Source organism: Oncorhynchus nerka, linkage group LG27, assembly GCF_034236695.1.
Source record: "Oncorhynchus nerka isolate Pitt River linkage group LG27, Oner_Uvic_2.0, whole genome shotgun sequence".
Taxonomy (NCBI): domain Eukaryota; kingdom Metazoa; phylum Chordata; class Actinopteri; order Salmoniformes; family Salmonidae; genus Oncorhynchus; species Oncorhynchus nerka.
In genome coordinates this window covers 35,267,027-35,283,157 of record NC_088422.1, presented here as the reverse complement: position 1 = coordinate 35,283,157, position 16,131 = coordinate 35,267,027, and the positions used below count along the sequence as shown (strand labels likewise).

Genomic DNA, 16,131 nt, shown 5'->3' with positions numbered 1-16,131 from the left:
TGGGTAGTATATAGGGCTTTGGTGACAAAATGGATGGCACTGTAATAGACTGCATCCAGTTTGTTGAGTAGAGTGTTGGAGGCTATTTTGTAAATGACATGGCCGAAATTGAGGATCGGTAGGATGGTCAGTTTTACGAGGGTATGTTTGGCAGCATAAGTGAAGGATGCTTTGTTGAGAAGTCTGAAGCGGATACTAGATTTAATTTTGGATTGGAGATGCTTAATGTGAGTCTGGAAGGAGAGTTTACAGTCTAACCAGACACTTAGGTATTTAGTTGTCCACATATTCTAAGTCAGAACCATCCAGAGTAGTGATGCTGGACTGGCGGGCAGGTGTGGGCAGCGATCGGTTGAAGAGCATGCATTTAGTTTTACTTGCATTAAAGAGCAGTTGGAGGCCACGGAAGGGGAGTCGTAATGGCATTGAAGCTCGTCTGGAGGTTCGTTAACAGTGTCCTAGGGGACCCTATAATCTTTGGCTACATTAAATCTTTATTCATATAGCCAACATTCATGCTTTGTCTATTCCTCTATGATTTTAGGAGATACTGTAGCACAAACGACATGTTGATTTAATCCTCCACCAATACTGGTATTAGCTAGCTACGTTTGCTCTGACTCAGTACTTTTATTAGCTAGTGTAGCTATCCAGCTAACTAGTGATTAGCATTAGTGGCTAACACAATTTAGCTTATCTTGCTAAGAAAATACTAACTAGCTGTTTGCAAATGTAAGACACCCAAACTAATATTGTATATTAACATCAAAGTGGAAACAACATCGTTGTCATCAACATTGTTGCATGTGCTGTATTGACCATGCAGACTGAAGTGTATCGTGGTCAAGCAACAACAAATGTGCTTCTTGAGTGAAGGGGTGGGTCTAGGTCTGTGGAGAGAGAGCGGAGATGGATGACTGAGTAAACTCTAAAAATGAATGTTACACACAGCGTATCACATTTAACAAAACGAACATTCAAATTCCGTTATAGAAGGCAAGGTAAAAACCCAAACCAGTCTGTGCATAAATACCGGTGTATAGTCAAATACGGTATATCGCACAGCCCTAGTGTGAGGGGGCAATTACTTTTTCACACAGGGATATTGGGTGTTGGTTAATTTTGTTAATTAAATAAAATAAATGTTATTTGTAAACTCATTCCCTTTATCTAATATTAGGTTTGGTTAAAGATCTGTTAACATTCAGTATCAAAAATAGAGAATCAGAAAGGGGGCCAACACTTTTTGTCACGACAGAGGTTGAAGATGCCCTTTAATCCCTGTCAAACCACGACTTATCTCTTGGTTTTATTAGACTGTGATTACACTTTAACCTGTGTGGTTAAAGTTTACAGATTTAACGCCCAGCCCTACTCTCAGCGTTCTGCAAGTTGACCCTAATTATCTGGTTCCTCGTTGCCAGTGTATGAGGAAGTACACAACAGCCAATGTAGGCGTAGTTCTTGTATTTCTGGTGGTGGATCAAAGGAATGATACAGTTAGGCTCATTGCTCAACTCTAAATAATTTCCCACGCTGGCTCGTGTCTGCTGAATGTCAGCCTGGTCGTATGACAGAGGAATGGGGAAGGAGTGTTAGTCTCATCTGCCACATGGTTCCTCTGTCTGTACTGTAATGCTGCTGGAGAACCTTACATTAGTTTGCATCCCAAATTCCACCCTATTCTCTATATAGTGCACTACTTTTGACCAGGGCCCATAGAGAATAGTAATGATGGGGATGGGATCAATACGGTTACATATCGGAATATTTTTTGACTATATATCGTATCTATCGTTTTGACATATAAATTATTTTTGCGCTAGTTGGCTGTACCTGCACCAAAACTACAGTATTTTTCCTTCATAGCTTGTTCTCCAACTTCTTTTTAAATAGGGAGCCAATTTGTTTTCAACACTTTTTTTTATTTTCCATGACTGATCAAAACGTTGTTCCCCTTTATCCCTCTGCAGTATATGATGAGCAGTATATGATAAGTATGTTTGGAATATGGAATCTTAATAAAAGTACAGTATAGAATCGCAATACATTGTATCTGGAGGTCCCTGGCAATTGCCATCCCTAGAGATTAGGGTGCAGATAGGGATGCATACGAGGCTGAGCCTCATATCTGGGAGGGGAATGGGTACATGGCTCAGAGTAACCAGGGGAGAGAATTTCCATTTCATGTGATTTTAGATTTTATAGGCCTAGATTCTTATCCTAAAATAATTTGCTTGGTTTCGTCTTTTATATCCTTGACCGTGACCACTTTGAAACTAAACCCCAAATTTCTCTCCAACCCCCCCCCCCCCCCCCCCCCTTCCTTCCACTGCCCAGATATGTTCAGGCGAGTTGTACGAGCGAGCAAATTCCGTCATGTCTTCGGCCAGGCGCTGAAGAATGACCAGTGCTACGACGACATCAGAGTATCGAGGGTCACATGGGACAGCTCGTTCTGCGCCGTCAACCCCAAGTTTGTCGCTATCATCATAGAGGCCAGCGGAGGCGGGGCCTTCCTGGTCCTCCCTCTTCACAAGGTGAGTCTGGGGTTATTGACTATAAACACTGCATTGTGTGGCTCTGTCAGTGGGTTTCACAAGGAAACCTATGTCAAGCGACAGAGGGTTTCTACATTCATATGGGCATGTGCACTTTCTGCCTGAACAGATTTGGTCTATGGCCTAGTTTGACTGATCCTCACTGTCTGTGGCTTTGAAACATACTTCAACCCTGCTCCATCCCACACACTTTGGCCTGGGCCAGGCTTTCAACGCCCCCTGGGTATTCAACACGCCCTTTCTGCAGGGAACAACCAGGCCTGTCACACACAGCACAATTTACTGCTGACATACTCACACACACCCAGGGAAAATCACACTTTGGCCACCTACAAATTCCAACATTGCAGTTTAAAAACACAACTTTTTGTGTGCGTTCATATTTTCCTTAATCATTCATGAGGATGAAGTAACAGCATCACGGAGACATGTTTCAGGCTGTGGTTGAGGACAGACAAGACGGGGGAGGATTTCTCTGCTGCGTGACTGTAGTCTCTGGTGGCCTGGCTGAGTGGGTGAGATGAAGATGGATTTTGACAGGCTGGGTTGCTAAGCAGTGCAGGCTGAGCAGTACCTACTTGTGGTGGTCAGTGGAGAGAGACTGCAGACTGACTGGCCCAGATGTGGGAGACTGACACTTTGGTACAAAACTCTATATTCTGGGGAAGATCCTATAGAGCCCTTTCTGTGTTTGCAAACATTGCCGCACGAGGGGGATGCGTGCAAGTTGGTGGCAGAACACAGGGGAGTTCTTGTAGAACACCAGCAAAAAACAGCCTCTGTACATGTTGCTTATGAGTGCGTTTCCAACTACTGTTGTATTATAATTGGATTTTAAGGCTCGTATGAATGTCCTGCTTAATATAATGTTTGTCATCGTAAACCAACTGCATTATACTTGTGGGGCGGTAGGTTGCCTAGTGTTTAGAGCGTTGGTCTAGTAACCGAAAGGTTGCAAGTTCGAATCTCCGAGCTGCCAAGGTAAAAATCTGTCGTTCTGCCCCTGAACAGGGCAGTCAACCCACTGTTCCTAGGCCATCATTGAAAATAAGAATTTGTTCTTAACTTAAGGTATAGGGGGCAGCATTTTCACTTTTGGATAAATAGCGTGCCCAATTTCAACTTCCTGCTATTCATGCCAAGAATATAAGATATGCATATTATTAGTAGATTTGCATAGAAAACACTCTGACGTTTCTAAAATGGTTTGAATCATGTCTGTGAGTATAACAGAACTTATGTAGCAGGCAAAATCCCGAGGACTAACCATTCAGAATGTATTTCTTTTGAGGTTTCTGTCTGTTCAGTGAGTTCTCATTGGCAAACGATATTTCTTAGGAACTTGTTTTCAGTTTCTACCGCTTCCACTGGATGTCACCAGTCTTTGGAATTTGGTTGAGGTTATATCCTTTGTGCAATGAAGTACGTCCATCTAGGAACTGGGTAACACTGAGTGCCGAAGACTTGAAAAGTAGCTTGGTTTGTTGTCTTCCTGTATTGAACACAGATAGACCCGTCTTCAATTTGATCGATTATCAACGTTTAAAAATACCTAAAGTTGTATTGCAAAAGTAGTTTGAGTGTTTTGGCAAAGTTTACAGGTAACTCTTGAGATATTTTGTAGTCACGTTGCGCAAGTTGGAACCAGTGTTTTTCTGGATCAAACGCGCCAAATAAATGGACATTTTGGATATATATCGACAGAATTAATCGAACAAAAGGACCAATTGTGATGTTTATGGGACATATTGGAGTGCCAACAAAGGAAGCTCGTCAAAGGTAAGGCATGTTTTATATTTTATTTCTCCGTTTTGTGTAGCGCCTGCAGGGTTGAAATATGCTACTCTTTGTTTACTGTTGTGCTATCATCAGATAATAGCTTCTTATGCTTTCGCCGAAAAGCCTTTTTAAAATCTGACATGTTGGCTGGATTCACGAGTGTAGCTTTAATTTAGTTTCTTACATGTGTGATTTAATGAAAGTTAGATTTTTATATCATTTTATTTGAATTTGTCGCACTGCATTTTCCCTGGCTTTTGACCAAGTGGGACGCAAGCGTCCCCTATACATTAAGAAGTTTTTAACTGACTTGACTAGTTAGATAAATACATGAATAAAAATACACTTCAACCAGTAAAATGGCTCTTTGGCTAGCTTTTGTTACAGCCTATGTCAGCGAGCATTAGCATTCTAGCTAACAACTGCTGCAGCCATAATTTATTTCGCGAAGATGACAAGCAAACTATAATCTTAGACTGTTCAAGCAAGAATCAGAACTTCATTGTGAGCACATGAGACCCCAAGAAGTGATTATGTTTATAGGTAATAATGTAAATCTAGGCTATGTTGAATGGGCGCAGATGGCTTTCTTTGTGCAACCTAGAGTCGTGCGTGACGTAAGTGTGTCGTGTTCTGGAAAGGGGTCTATTAGTGCTGTCTTTGTATCAACTCATTTTCTTAATAGTAACTTGTTTATTTTTCAACTCTTCTACATTTTGAACAGAAAGAAGCCCCTGTCAGCCCAGAGGCAGTTCAGCTTTAATGACAGGACTCTAAATGACCCAGTCTTAAAAGATTCACAGTTCATCCTCAAATATGTCATTTATCGTCTTCCCTCAGGGTGGGACAAAACAGTACCGCAGAATGCTGTAGCAGATATCATCCACCTTTTTGTTCGTTGTGCCTGTTGGCCTTCTCCTACGTCCTCAGTGGCGGGATGACACGTGTTAGTGTCGATGAAGTAAGAGGATCATATTACTTAAGGGGTGTTAGGGTATTTTCAGAGGAAAGCATCCAAACTGGGGTCAGATATTTGATACAAGCAGGATGAGGAAGAGATGACGTCTGAGACATGGACACAATATGAATGCGAACATGGGAGGACAGGGCGAGAAGTGTTACAGTGCCTTTGGAAGCTAGGGTACTCCACATGGACAGCAAAGGCCATCCAGACAAGCTTTTGCTTTCAGCTTTGCCCTTTTGTAGCAGCAGGGTAGTTTTCCAGTGAAAATGTCTATTTTGCATACAGTGAATAAACATTTGCATTTCAGATTTCGTTACAGGGAAAACAATGTTAGTGTCTGTACCACTGGGATGATTGTCAGCTCTCCCTGAGTTGAGGGTTAGGAAACCTCACATAGGCTGGCTGGCTCTCTCATTTATCATAGTGTTGTGTACAACACAAACTGAACCAAAGGCCTCTGGGGATGGAACCTCCCTGTTCTGCTCACCTCCATATAAGGGTCCTTGAAGAGCTCAGACCACTTGGGTCAGACACTCGTTGAACCCAACGGGGGTAGGGTGGGGGGGACTATGGTCTGGAATGTCCCTCTGTAACCCCATTAGGTATTATTACATTGTCATTAGTATTCAGGAGTCTGGTTGCACCAGACATACACCCACCCACATAAACATTAGAGGTCGACCGATTATGATTTTTCAACACCGATACCGATTATTGGAGGACAAAAAAAAGTTTTTATTATTATTTTTTATAATAAAATAAATTGTAATAATGACAATTACAACAATACTGAATGAACACTTATTTTAATACATCAATAAAATCAATTTAGCCTCAAATAAATAATGAAACCTGTTCAATTTGGTTTAAATAATGCAAAAACAAAGTGTTGGAGAAAAGTAAAAGTGCCATATGTGCCATGTAAGAAAGCTAACGTTTCAGTTCCTTGCTCAGAACATGAGAACATATGAAAGCTGGTGGTTCCTTTTAACATGAGTCTTCAATATTCCCAGGTAAGAAGTTTTAGGTTGTAGTTATTATAGGAATTATAGGAGAATTTCTCTCTACCATTTGAATTTCATTAACCTTTGACTATTTGATGTTCTTCTAGGCACTTCAGTATTGCCAGTGTAACAGTATAGCTTCCATCCCTCTCCTCGCTCCTACCTGGGCTCGAACCAGGAACACAACGACATCAGCCACCATCGAAGCAGCTTTACCCATCGCTCCACAAAAGCCACGGCCCTTGCAGAGCAAGGAGAACAACCACTGCAAGTCTGAGCGAGTGACGTTTGAAACGCTATTAGCGCGCACCCCGCTAACTAGCTAGCCATTTCACATCGGTTACACTAGCCTAATCTCAGGAGTTGATAGGCTTGAAGTCACAAACAGCGCTGTGCTTGTGAAGAGCTGCTGGCAGAACGCACGAAAATGCTGTTTGAATGAATGTCGACGAGCATGCTGCTGCCTACATTGCTCAGTCAGACTGCTCTATCAAATCATAGACTTAATTATAACATAATAACACTCCGAAATACGAGCCTTAGGTCATTAATATGGTAGAATCCGGAAACTATTATCTCGAAAACAAGACGTTTATTCTTTCAGTGAAATACGGAACCGTTCCATATTTTGTCTAACGGGTGGCATCCATAAGTCTAAATATTCCTTTAACATTGCACAACCTTCAATGTTATGTCATAATTATGTAATAGTCTGGCAACGCAGTTGACTCTGCGTGCAATGAACGCAAGAGAAGTGACACAATTTCACCTGGTTAATATTGCCTGCTAACCTGGATTTATTTTTGCTAAATATGCAGGTTTAAAAATATATACTTCTGTGTATTGATTTTAAGAAAGGCATTGATGTTTATGGTTAGGTACACTTTGGAGCAACGATAAGCACCGCATCGATTATATGCAACGCAGGACACACTAGGTTAACTAGTAATATCATGTGTAGTTAACTAGTGATTATGATTGATTTTGTTTTTTATAAGAAGTTTAATGCTAGCTAGCTACTTACCTTGGCTTCTTCTGCATTCGCTTAACAGGCAGTCTCTCCGCGTGGAGTGCAATGAGGCAGGTGGTTAGAGCATTGGACTAGTTAACTGTAAGGTTGCAAGATTGAATCCCCCGAGCTGACAGGGTGAAAATCTGTCGTTCTGCCCCTGAACGAGGCAGTTAACCAACCGTTCCTAGGCCGCCATTGAAAATAATGTGTTCTTAACTGACTTGCCTAGTTAAATATAGGTGTAAAAAATGTTTTTTATAAATTGACCAAATCGGTGTCCAAAAATACAGATTTCCGATTGTTATGAAAACTTTAAATCGGACCTCTAATAAACATATGCGCACACCCACATAAACATGCGCACAAACACACTGCTTGGTGGTGTTACTATTTTTCTAGTCCAGCAGTGCCCCAGTGTCAGCCAGCCAGGGCTTGATATACCCTGTGTGACATACAGGAAGTGATTTTTTTTTTGTGTCTGTCTGATGTTGACAGGTCTGTGAGCAGGGCAGTGGGCCTTGTCATCTGACTCTGGCTTTGACACAGCTTTACAATCCAGCTTCCGCCTGCCTGCCTTTCCCACTCCCAGGTCCCAGATCAGCTTCTGATTCTCTGACTTTTGACAGATGATTCTGCTGTGGGTTTGTCTCTGACTTTGTACAGTAAGGGTGTGTTGGCAGAACATCGTCTGCTTTGACTGGTGGATTAAAAGTGTACAGAGAGCGTGATGGCTTTATGCGCAGATTAAAGGGTAATTTCCTCAGGCTATGGGTAAAAATAACTCATTTTCAGATCTGCCTAGATACTGGCTGGCAGTGTAACTGGTGTGAAATGACTAGCTAGTTAGCGGTGCGTGCTAGTATCGTTTTAATTGGTGACGTCACTCTCTTAGACCTTGAAGTAGTTGTTTCCCTTTTGTGCAGCAATAGGTAACGATGCTTCGTGGGAGGCAGTTTGATGTGTTGAGGGTCCCTGGTTCGAGGCCAGGTTTATATATATATATGTATGTCTGTATGTATATTTTTGACCTTTAGTGTTAACTAGGCAAGTCGGTTAATTAACTTCTCTAGGGTAGGGGGAAGCATTTGGAATTTTGGATGAAATGCCTGCCCAAATTAAACTGCCTGCTACTCAGGCCCAGAAGATGGGATATGCATATAATTGGTTAAACACTAAAGTTTCAAAAACTTCTGAGTATAACAGAACTGATTTGGCAGGCAAAAACCAGAGATTTTTTGGGGGGTTTTGTAGTTTTCTATTCAATGCCATTACAGTATCCATTGATTTAGGACTCAAATTGCAGTTCCTATGGCTTCCACTAGATTTTATTTTTTTATTTTACCTTTATTTTACTAGGCAAGTCAGTTAAGAACAAATTCTTATTTTCAATGACGGCCTAGGAACAGTGGGTTAACTGCCTGTTCAGGGGCAGAACCACAGATTTGTACCTTGTCAGCTCGGGGATTCGAACTTGCATCCTTTCGGTTACTAGTCCAACGCTCTAACCACTAGGCTACCCTGCCGCCCCGATGTCAAGTCTTTAGAAATTGTTTCAGGCTTGTATTCTGAAAAATGAGGGAGTAAGAGCAGTCTGAATGAGTGGACCCTGCAGTGTCACAGAGCTTTTTCATGCGCACCACCGAGAGTACCTTTCTTGTTTACCTTTTTATATTGACGACGTTATTGTCCGGTTGAAATATTATCGATATATTTAGGCTAAAAACCACCTGAGGATTGAATTAAACATCGTTTGACATGTTTCTATGATCTTTACGGATACAATTCAGATTTTTTTGTCTGCCTGCTGTGACTGCGTTTGAGCCTGTGGATTACTGAAGAAAACTGAGGTTTTTGGTTATAAAGAGACTTTATCAAACAAAAGGAACATTTATTGAGTAAATTTATATTTTCTGAGTGCAACCATATGAAGATCATCAAAGCTAAGTGATTAATTTTATCTCTATTTCTGACTTGTGTAACTCTTCTACTTGGCTGGTTACAGTTTGTAATGATTTGTCTGCTGGGCGATGTTCTCAAATAATCTTAAGCTATTCTTTGCCGTGAAGCATTTTTGAAATCTGACACAGTGGTTGGATTCACAAGAAGTTAATATTTAAACCTATATAAAATACTTTTATGTTTTCTGAATTTTTATAATGAGTAATTTTTATGAGTATTTCTTAACCCTAGTGAGGTTAAGAACAAATTCGTATTTCCAGTGACTGCCTAGGAACAGTGGGTTAACTGCTTTGTTCAGGGGCAGAACGACAGATTTTCACCTTGTCAGCTCGGGGATTCGATCTTCCAACCTCTCGGTTAGTATTCAAACGCCCCAGTTGGGGCGAGGAGAGGGACGGAAGTAACACTGTTACAGCTGCATGGACTAATCTCCTTGGAATCTTGTGGGAGATGTTCTTTTAATGTCCTATCAACAGGCCATGCGCTGAAACTCTAAGTAAGAAGAGTTAATATTGTTTCAAATTGCCATTTTGTGTTTTTAAATATTTGGCTTGTGGCTTTTGTTTCCACAACATGTCAAAATGAAACGGGACAGTAATCTTTTAGAGAAAGCAGCCAGATGGACCCGTCCTATCTCCATATAAGCTTAGAGAACACGCATCTCTATGGCAGTGTGGAAAATGTTACTCTGCCAACAGAGAAGTTAGACTGCATTAATATAAACACTGCAGTTTCAGGGTTGTAAATGGTTTTTTGACTGGGACAAAACCCCTACACACCATGGTGTTCAGAGGTAGCCTGTTACTTCTCAGCCTCATAGCAGGGTTCAGATCAATTTGTCTACGTATATCTGTCCGACACAAACACTGCCTTCTCTGCTCTTTTGCTGGGTCACACACAAGTACTCACACTATAGCCCATGTGACAGTGCATCTGGCTGGCTGGCCCATCTGCCCATGCTGTGCTGTTCCCAGTCTGTGTGGGCAGCCAGCTGCTCTGGGCCTTTGTCCCAGGCCTACTCCCAGCCAGGCCCATTTTGCCGGGGGGGGAATCCGACCCCCAGAGTATGACCCTTCTGAAATGCACTTTGTGGTTCTTCATATGTTCTACCTCCCCATCCACATCCAGTATTGTTGGTGGTAAGTCAGAAGAACCACAGCAACCCTCCAAATAACTTTAGGTTTGAGCTTTGACTAATGGGCTTTTAGATTCACACCCAGTACTTTCCTGGCACTTTGCCTATTGTCCTAAGTGTGAGTGTGCTCGGACACGTTGGCCTGTGCTTGAGCTTGTGGAGCGATGCTGTGTGTGAGGCCCGAAGGTAATGGGGTTTGGCTTGTGACTTGTGCTGGGTCTGCCGTCTGTGTTTCTGTCTTGTGGTTCTGTGTGTAGGAGGGGGATCCTGTGGCAGGCCAGGTTGACTTAGCACCTCCTTGTTGCTCCCTGCCTCTTTGGCTGCATTGTCTCCTGTCAGGACAGATGGGGGACGTGTCTGACTAAACGCATGTGGTCTTCAACCCTCATGCTTTCAATCTCCTCCTTTCTGCCTCTGCGCCTGACGCTCTGTCATTTATTCCCTCATTTCCATGTGGAGGAAGCAGTGGGCGACTGAATGCTGTAAGAACTGTGCAGCGAGACATTCCTGCTTATTCCTCTCAATCTGCTGGGCCCTACTCTGGAGGAGAGGGGATATATCTCAATGAACCACAAGTTCTGATTTATATTCCCAAGCCTTGGAATCCCTCATTTTGATTCAGTCAAGCAGGAACTTGTTGAATTATTTTTGGTGACTGGCTATTTTCCAAGTACAGTGTACTTGTGTTAAAAGACAGCTATTCAGACGTATTGAGGCAATAGGTTTAATCTGTCCATTCTGGTGATCTTTTGGGCTAAAACTACAATATGGGCTCATGTTCTAAACCAGTGGTTCAAACACTCATATTGGACCATGTTCTGTTTGGACCAATCCTCAATCTTTTAGCATCAGAAATCCCTGGGTGTGTGGACTGTGCTTACACAAATAAGTACTTTTTCACACACACACACACACACACACCCTAAGTCTTACACATGCAAAGGGTGGTATTATAAGGGTCTGCTGCTCAATCTTTATTCCAGGATCCATATTCTGCTACTGCTGTCGCCACTGCTGCCGCTGTCCTGCTGACTGCAGATTTAACCATATATGGCCATTCACTGCTCCCCGCCTGACGTCCTTCCAGGACCATTTCCTCCCTGCCTTTCAATTGGCTGCTAGCATTGCCAGTTCTCTGTGATTTCAGGGATAGTCTGGAGAGGTAAGGGGGGGCCTAGATGAGAGATTCTTGAATCAAGTGGTGTCTCATTGCCATTTTCTGTTGGTTATCAGGGACACTATTAGCGTCATTGGTTTTCTAATCGAAGGTTTAGGACTATGCTTGCTTGTTGCAAATTTGTATTATTTGTAAGAGTTTCTGAATTGGATGACAGTTAAAAACATATATTTTTTGAACTCCCAGTTTTTAACGCACTGAAATGGGAAGTCGGAGATTTCAGAGTTCCCAGTTGTTTTGAATATGGCATTAGTCTCAGCGGAGAGAGCAGCAGAAGGGTCTCTCTCACGGTCCATGCTCTCTCCTTTCCTCCGGTGAGACAGACCAGAGCGAGGGGACACAGTCTTCCACCTGATGGTGGAACTCAAGTAGCATCTGCCTCGGACACAATTTCACATTGTTCCTTTGACCACATACTTTGACCAAATACTCCTCGATCTTAAAATAGGCAGAACAAGCTGCTAATATTAAAAACACAGGGCTATCGATACACTTGGCTACTCATTCATTGCTAGTAGAGATGCGTGTTATATTTTGTAGTAGTGTTGAATAAAAACAGTGACCATGCTGACTATAACATGGACATGAACTCACTCGTAAAAACAGTGACCATGCTGAATATAACATGAACTCACTCGTAAAAACAATGACCATGCTGAATATAACATGAACTCACTCGTAAAAACAGTGACCATGCTGAATATAACATGGACTCACTCGTAAAAACAGTGACCATGCTGAATATAACATGAACTCACTCGTAAAAACAGTGACCATGCTGAATATAACATGAACTCACTCGTAAAAACAGTGACCATGCTGAATATAACATGGACATGAACTCACTCGTAAAAACAGTGACCATGCTGAATATAACATGAACTCACTCGTAAAAACAGTGACCATGCTGAATATAACATGGACTCACTCGTAAAAACAGTGACCATGCTGAATATAACATGGACTCACTCGTAAAAACAGTGACCATGCTGAATATAACATGAACTCACTCGTAAAAACAGTGAACATGCTGAATATAACATGGACTCACTCGTAAAAACAGTGAACATGCTGAATATAACATGGACTGAACTCACTCGTAAAAACAGTGACCATGCTGAATATAACATGGACTCACTCGTAAAAACAGTGACCATGCTGAATATAACATGAACTCACTCGTAAAAACAGTGACCATGCTGAATATAACATGAACTCACTCGTAAAAACAGTGACCATGCTGAATATAACATGGACTCACTCGTAAAAACAGTGACCATGCTGAATATAACATGAACTCACTCGTAAAAACAGTGACCATGCTGAATATAACATGAACTCACTCGTAAAAACAATGACCATGCTGAATATAACATGGACTCACTCGTAAAAACAGTGACCATGCTGAATATAACATGGACTCACTCGTAAAAACAGTGACCATGCTGAATATAACATGGACTCACTCGTAAAAACAGTGACCATGCTGAATATAACATGGACTCACTCGTAAAAACAGTGACCATGCTGAATATAACATGGACTCACTCGTAAAAACAGTGACCATGCTGAATATAACATGGACTCACTCGTAAAAACAGTGACCATGCTGAATATAACATGGACTCACTCGTAAAAACAGTGACCATGCTGAATATAACATGAACTCACTCGTAAAAACAGTGACCATGCTGAATATAACATGAACTCACTCGTAAAAACAGTGACCATGCTGAATATAACATGGACTCACTCGTAAAAACAGTGACCATGCTGAATATAACATGGACTCACTCGTAAAAACAGTGACCATGCTGAATATAACATGGACTCACTCGTAAAAACAGTGACCATGCTGAATATAACATGGACTCACTCGTAAAAACAGTGACCATGCTGAATATAACATGGACTCACTCGTAAAAACAGTGACCATGCTGAATATAACATGGACTCACTCTAAAAACAGTGACCATGCTGAATATAACATGGACTCACTCGTAAAAACAGTGACCATGCTGAATATAACATGGACTCACTCGTAAAAACAGTGACCATGCTGAATATAACATGAACTCACTCGTAAAAACAGTGACCATGCTGAATATAACATGAACTCACTCGTAAAAACAGTGACCATGCTGAATATAACATGGACTCACTCGTAAAAACAGTGACCATGCTGAATATAACATGGACTCACTCGTAAAAACAGTGACCATGCTGAATATAACATGGACTCACTCGTAAAAACAGTGACCATGCTGAATATAACATGGACTCACTCGTAAAAACAGTGACCATGCTGAATATAACATGGACTCACTCGTAAAAACAGTGACCATGCTGAATATAACATGAACTCACTCGTAAAAACAGTGACCATGCTGAATATAACATGGACTCACTCGTAAAAACAATGACCATGCTGAATATAACATGAACTCACTCGTAAAAACAGTGACCATGCTGAATATAACATGAACTCACTCGTAAAAACAGTGACCATGCTGAATATAACATGAACTCACTCGTAAAAACAGTGACCATGCTGAATATAACATGGACTCACTCGTAAAAACAGTGACCATGCTGAGTATAACATGAACTCACTCGTAAAAACAGTGACCATGCTGAATATAACATGAACTCACTCGTAAAAACAGTGACCATGCTGAATATAACATGGACTCACTCGTAAAAACAGTGACCATGCTGAATATAACATGAACTCACTCGTAAAAACAGTGACCATGCTGAATATAACATGGACTCACTCGTAAAAACAGTGAACATGCTGAATATAACATGGACTCACTCGTAAAAACAGTGACCATGCTGAATATAACATGGACTCGTAAAAACAGTGACCATGCTGAATATAACATGGACTCACTCGTAAAAACAGTGACCATGCTGAGTATAACATGAACTCACTCGTAAAAACAGTGACCATGCTGAATATAACATGAACTCACTCGTAAAAACAGTGACCATGCTGAATATAACATGGACTCACTCGTAAAAACAGTGACCATGCTGAATATAACATGAACTCACTCGTAAAAACAGTGACCATGCTGAATATAACATGGACTCGTAAAAACAGTGACCATGCTGAATATAACATGGACTCACTCGTAAAAACAGTGACCATGCTGAATATAACATGGACTCACTCGTAAAAACAGTGACCATGCTGAATATAACATGAACTCACTCGTAAAAACAGTGACCATGCTGAATATAACATGGACTCACTCGTAAAAACAGTGACCATGCTGAATATAACATGGACTCACTCGTAAAAACAGTGACCATGCTGAATATAACATGGACTCACTCGTAAAAACAGTGACCATGCTGAATATAACATGGACTCACTCGTAAAAACAGTGACCATGCTGAATATAACATGAACTCACTCGTAAAACAGTGACCATGCTGAATATAACATGGACTCACTCGTAAAAACAATGACCATGCTGAATATAACATGAACTCACTCGTAAAAACAGTGACCATGCTGAATATAACATGAACTCACTCGTAAAAACAGTGACCATGCTGAATATAACATGAACTCACTCGTAAAAACAGTGACCATGCTGAATATAACATGGACTCACTCGTAAAAACAGTGACCATGCTGAATATAACATGAACTCACTCGTAAAAACAGTGACCATGCTGAATATAACATGGACTCACTCGTAAAAACAGTGACCATGCTGAATATAACATGGACTCACTCGTAAAAACAGTGACCATGCTGAATATAACATGAACTCACTCGTAAAAACAGTGACCATGCTGAATATAACATGGACTCACTCGTAAAAACAGTGACCATGCTGAATATAACATGGACTCACTCGTAAAAACAGTGACCATGCTGAATATAACATGGACTCACTCGTAAAAACAGTGACCATGCTGAATATAACATGGACTCACTCGTAAAAACAGTGACCATGCTGAATATAACATGAACTCACTCGTAAAAACAGTGACCATGCTGAATATAACATGAACTCACTCGTAAAAACAGTGACCATGCTGAATATAACATGGACTCACTCGTAAAAACAGTGACCATGCTGAATATAACATGAACTCACTCGTAAAAACAGTGACCATGCTGAATATAACATGGACTCACTCGTAAAAACAGTGACCATGCTGAATATAACATGAACTCACTCGTAAAAACAGTGACCATGCTGAATATAACATGAACTCACTCGTAAAACAGTGACCATGCTGAATATAACATGAACTCACTCGTAAAAACAGTGACCATGCTGAATATAACATGGACTCACTCGTAAAAACAGTGACCATGCTGAATATAACATGGACTCACTCGTAAAAACAGTGACCATGCTGAATATAACATGAACTCACTCGTAAAACAGTGAACATGCTGAATATAACATGGACTCACTCGTAAAAACAGTGACCATGCTGAATATAACATGGACTCACTCGTAAAAACAGTGACCATGCTGAATATAACATGGACTCACTCGTAAAAACA

General features: G+C 41.1%; 1 protein-coding gene across 1 annotated transcript in view; it reads left to right on the top strand.

The window, feature by feature from the left end:
* Positions 1 to 16,131, top strand: part of LOC115111667 (uncharacterized) — a 92,476-nt gene that overhangs the window by 29,966 nt on the left and 46,379 nt on the right. Inside the window, exon 2 of the mRNA XM_065011608.1 lies at positions 2,341 to 2,540. Coding sequence (XP_064867680.1) covers positions 2,341 to 2,540 — 200 coding nt within the window. The remainder of the gene's footprint in view (positions 1 to 2,340; positions 2,541 to 16,131) is intronic.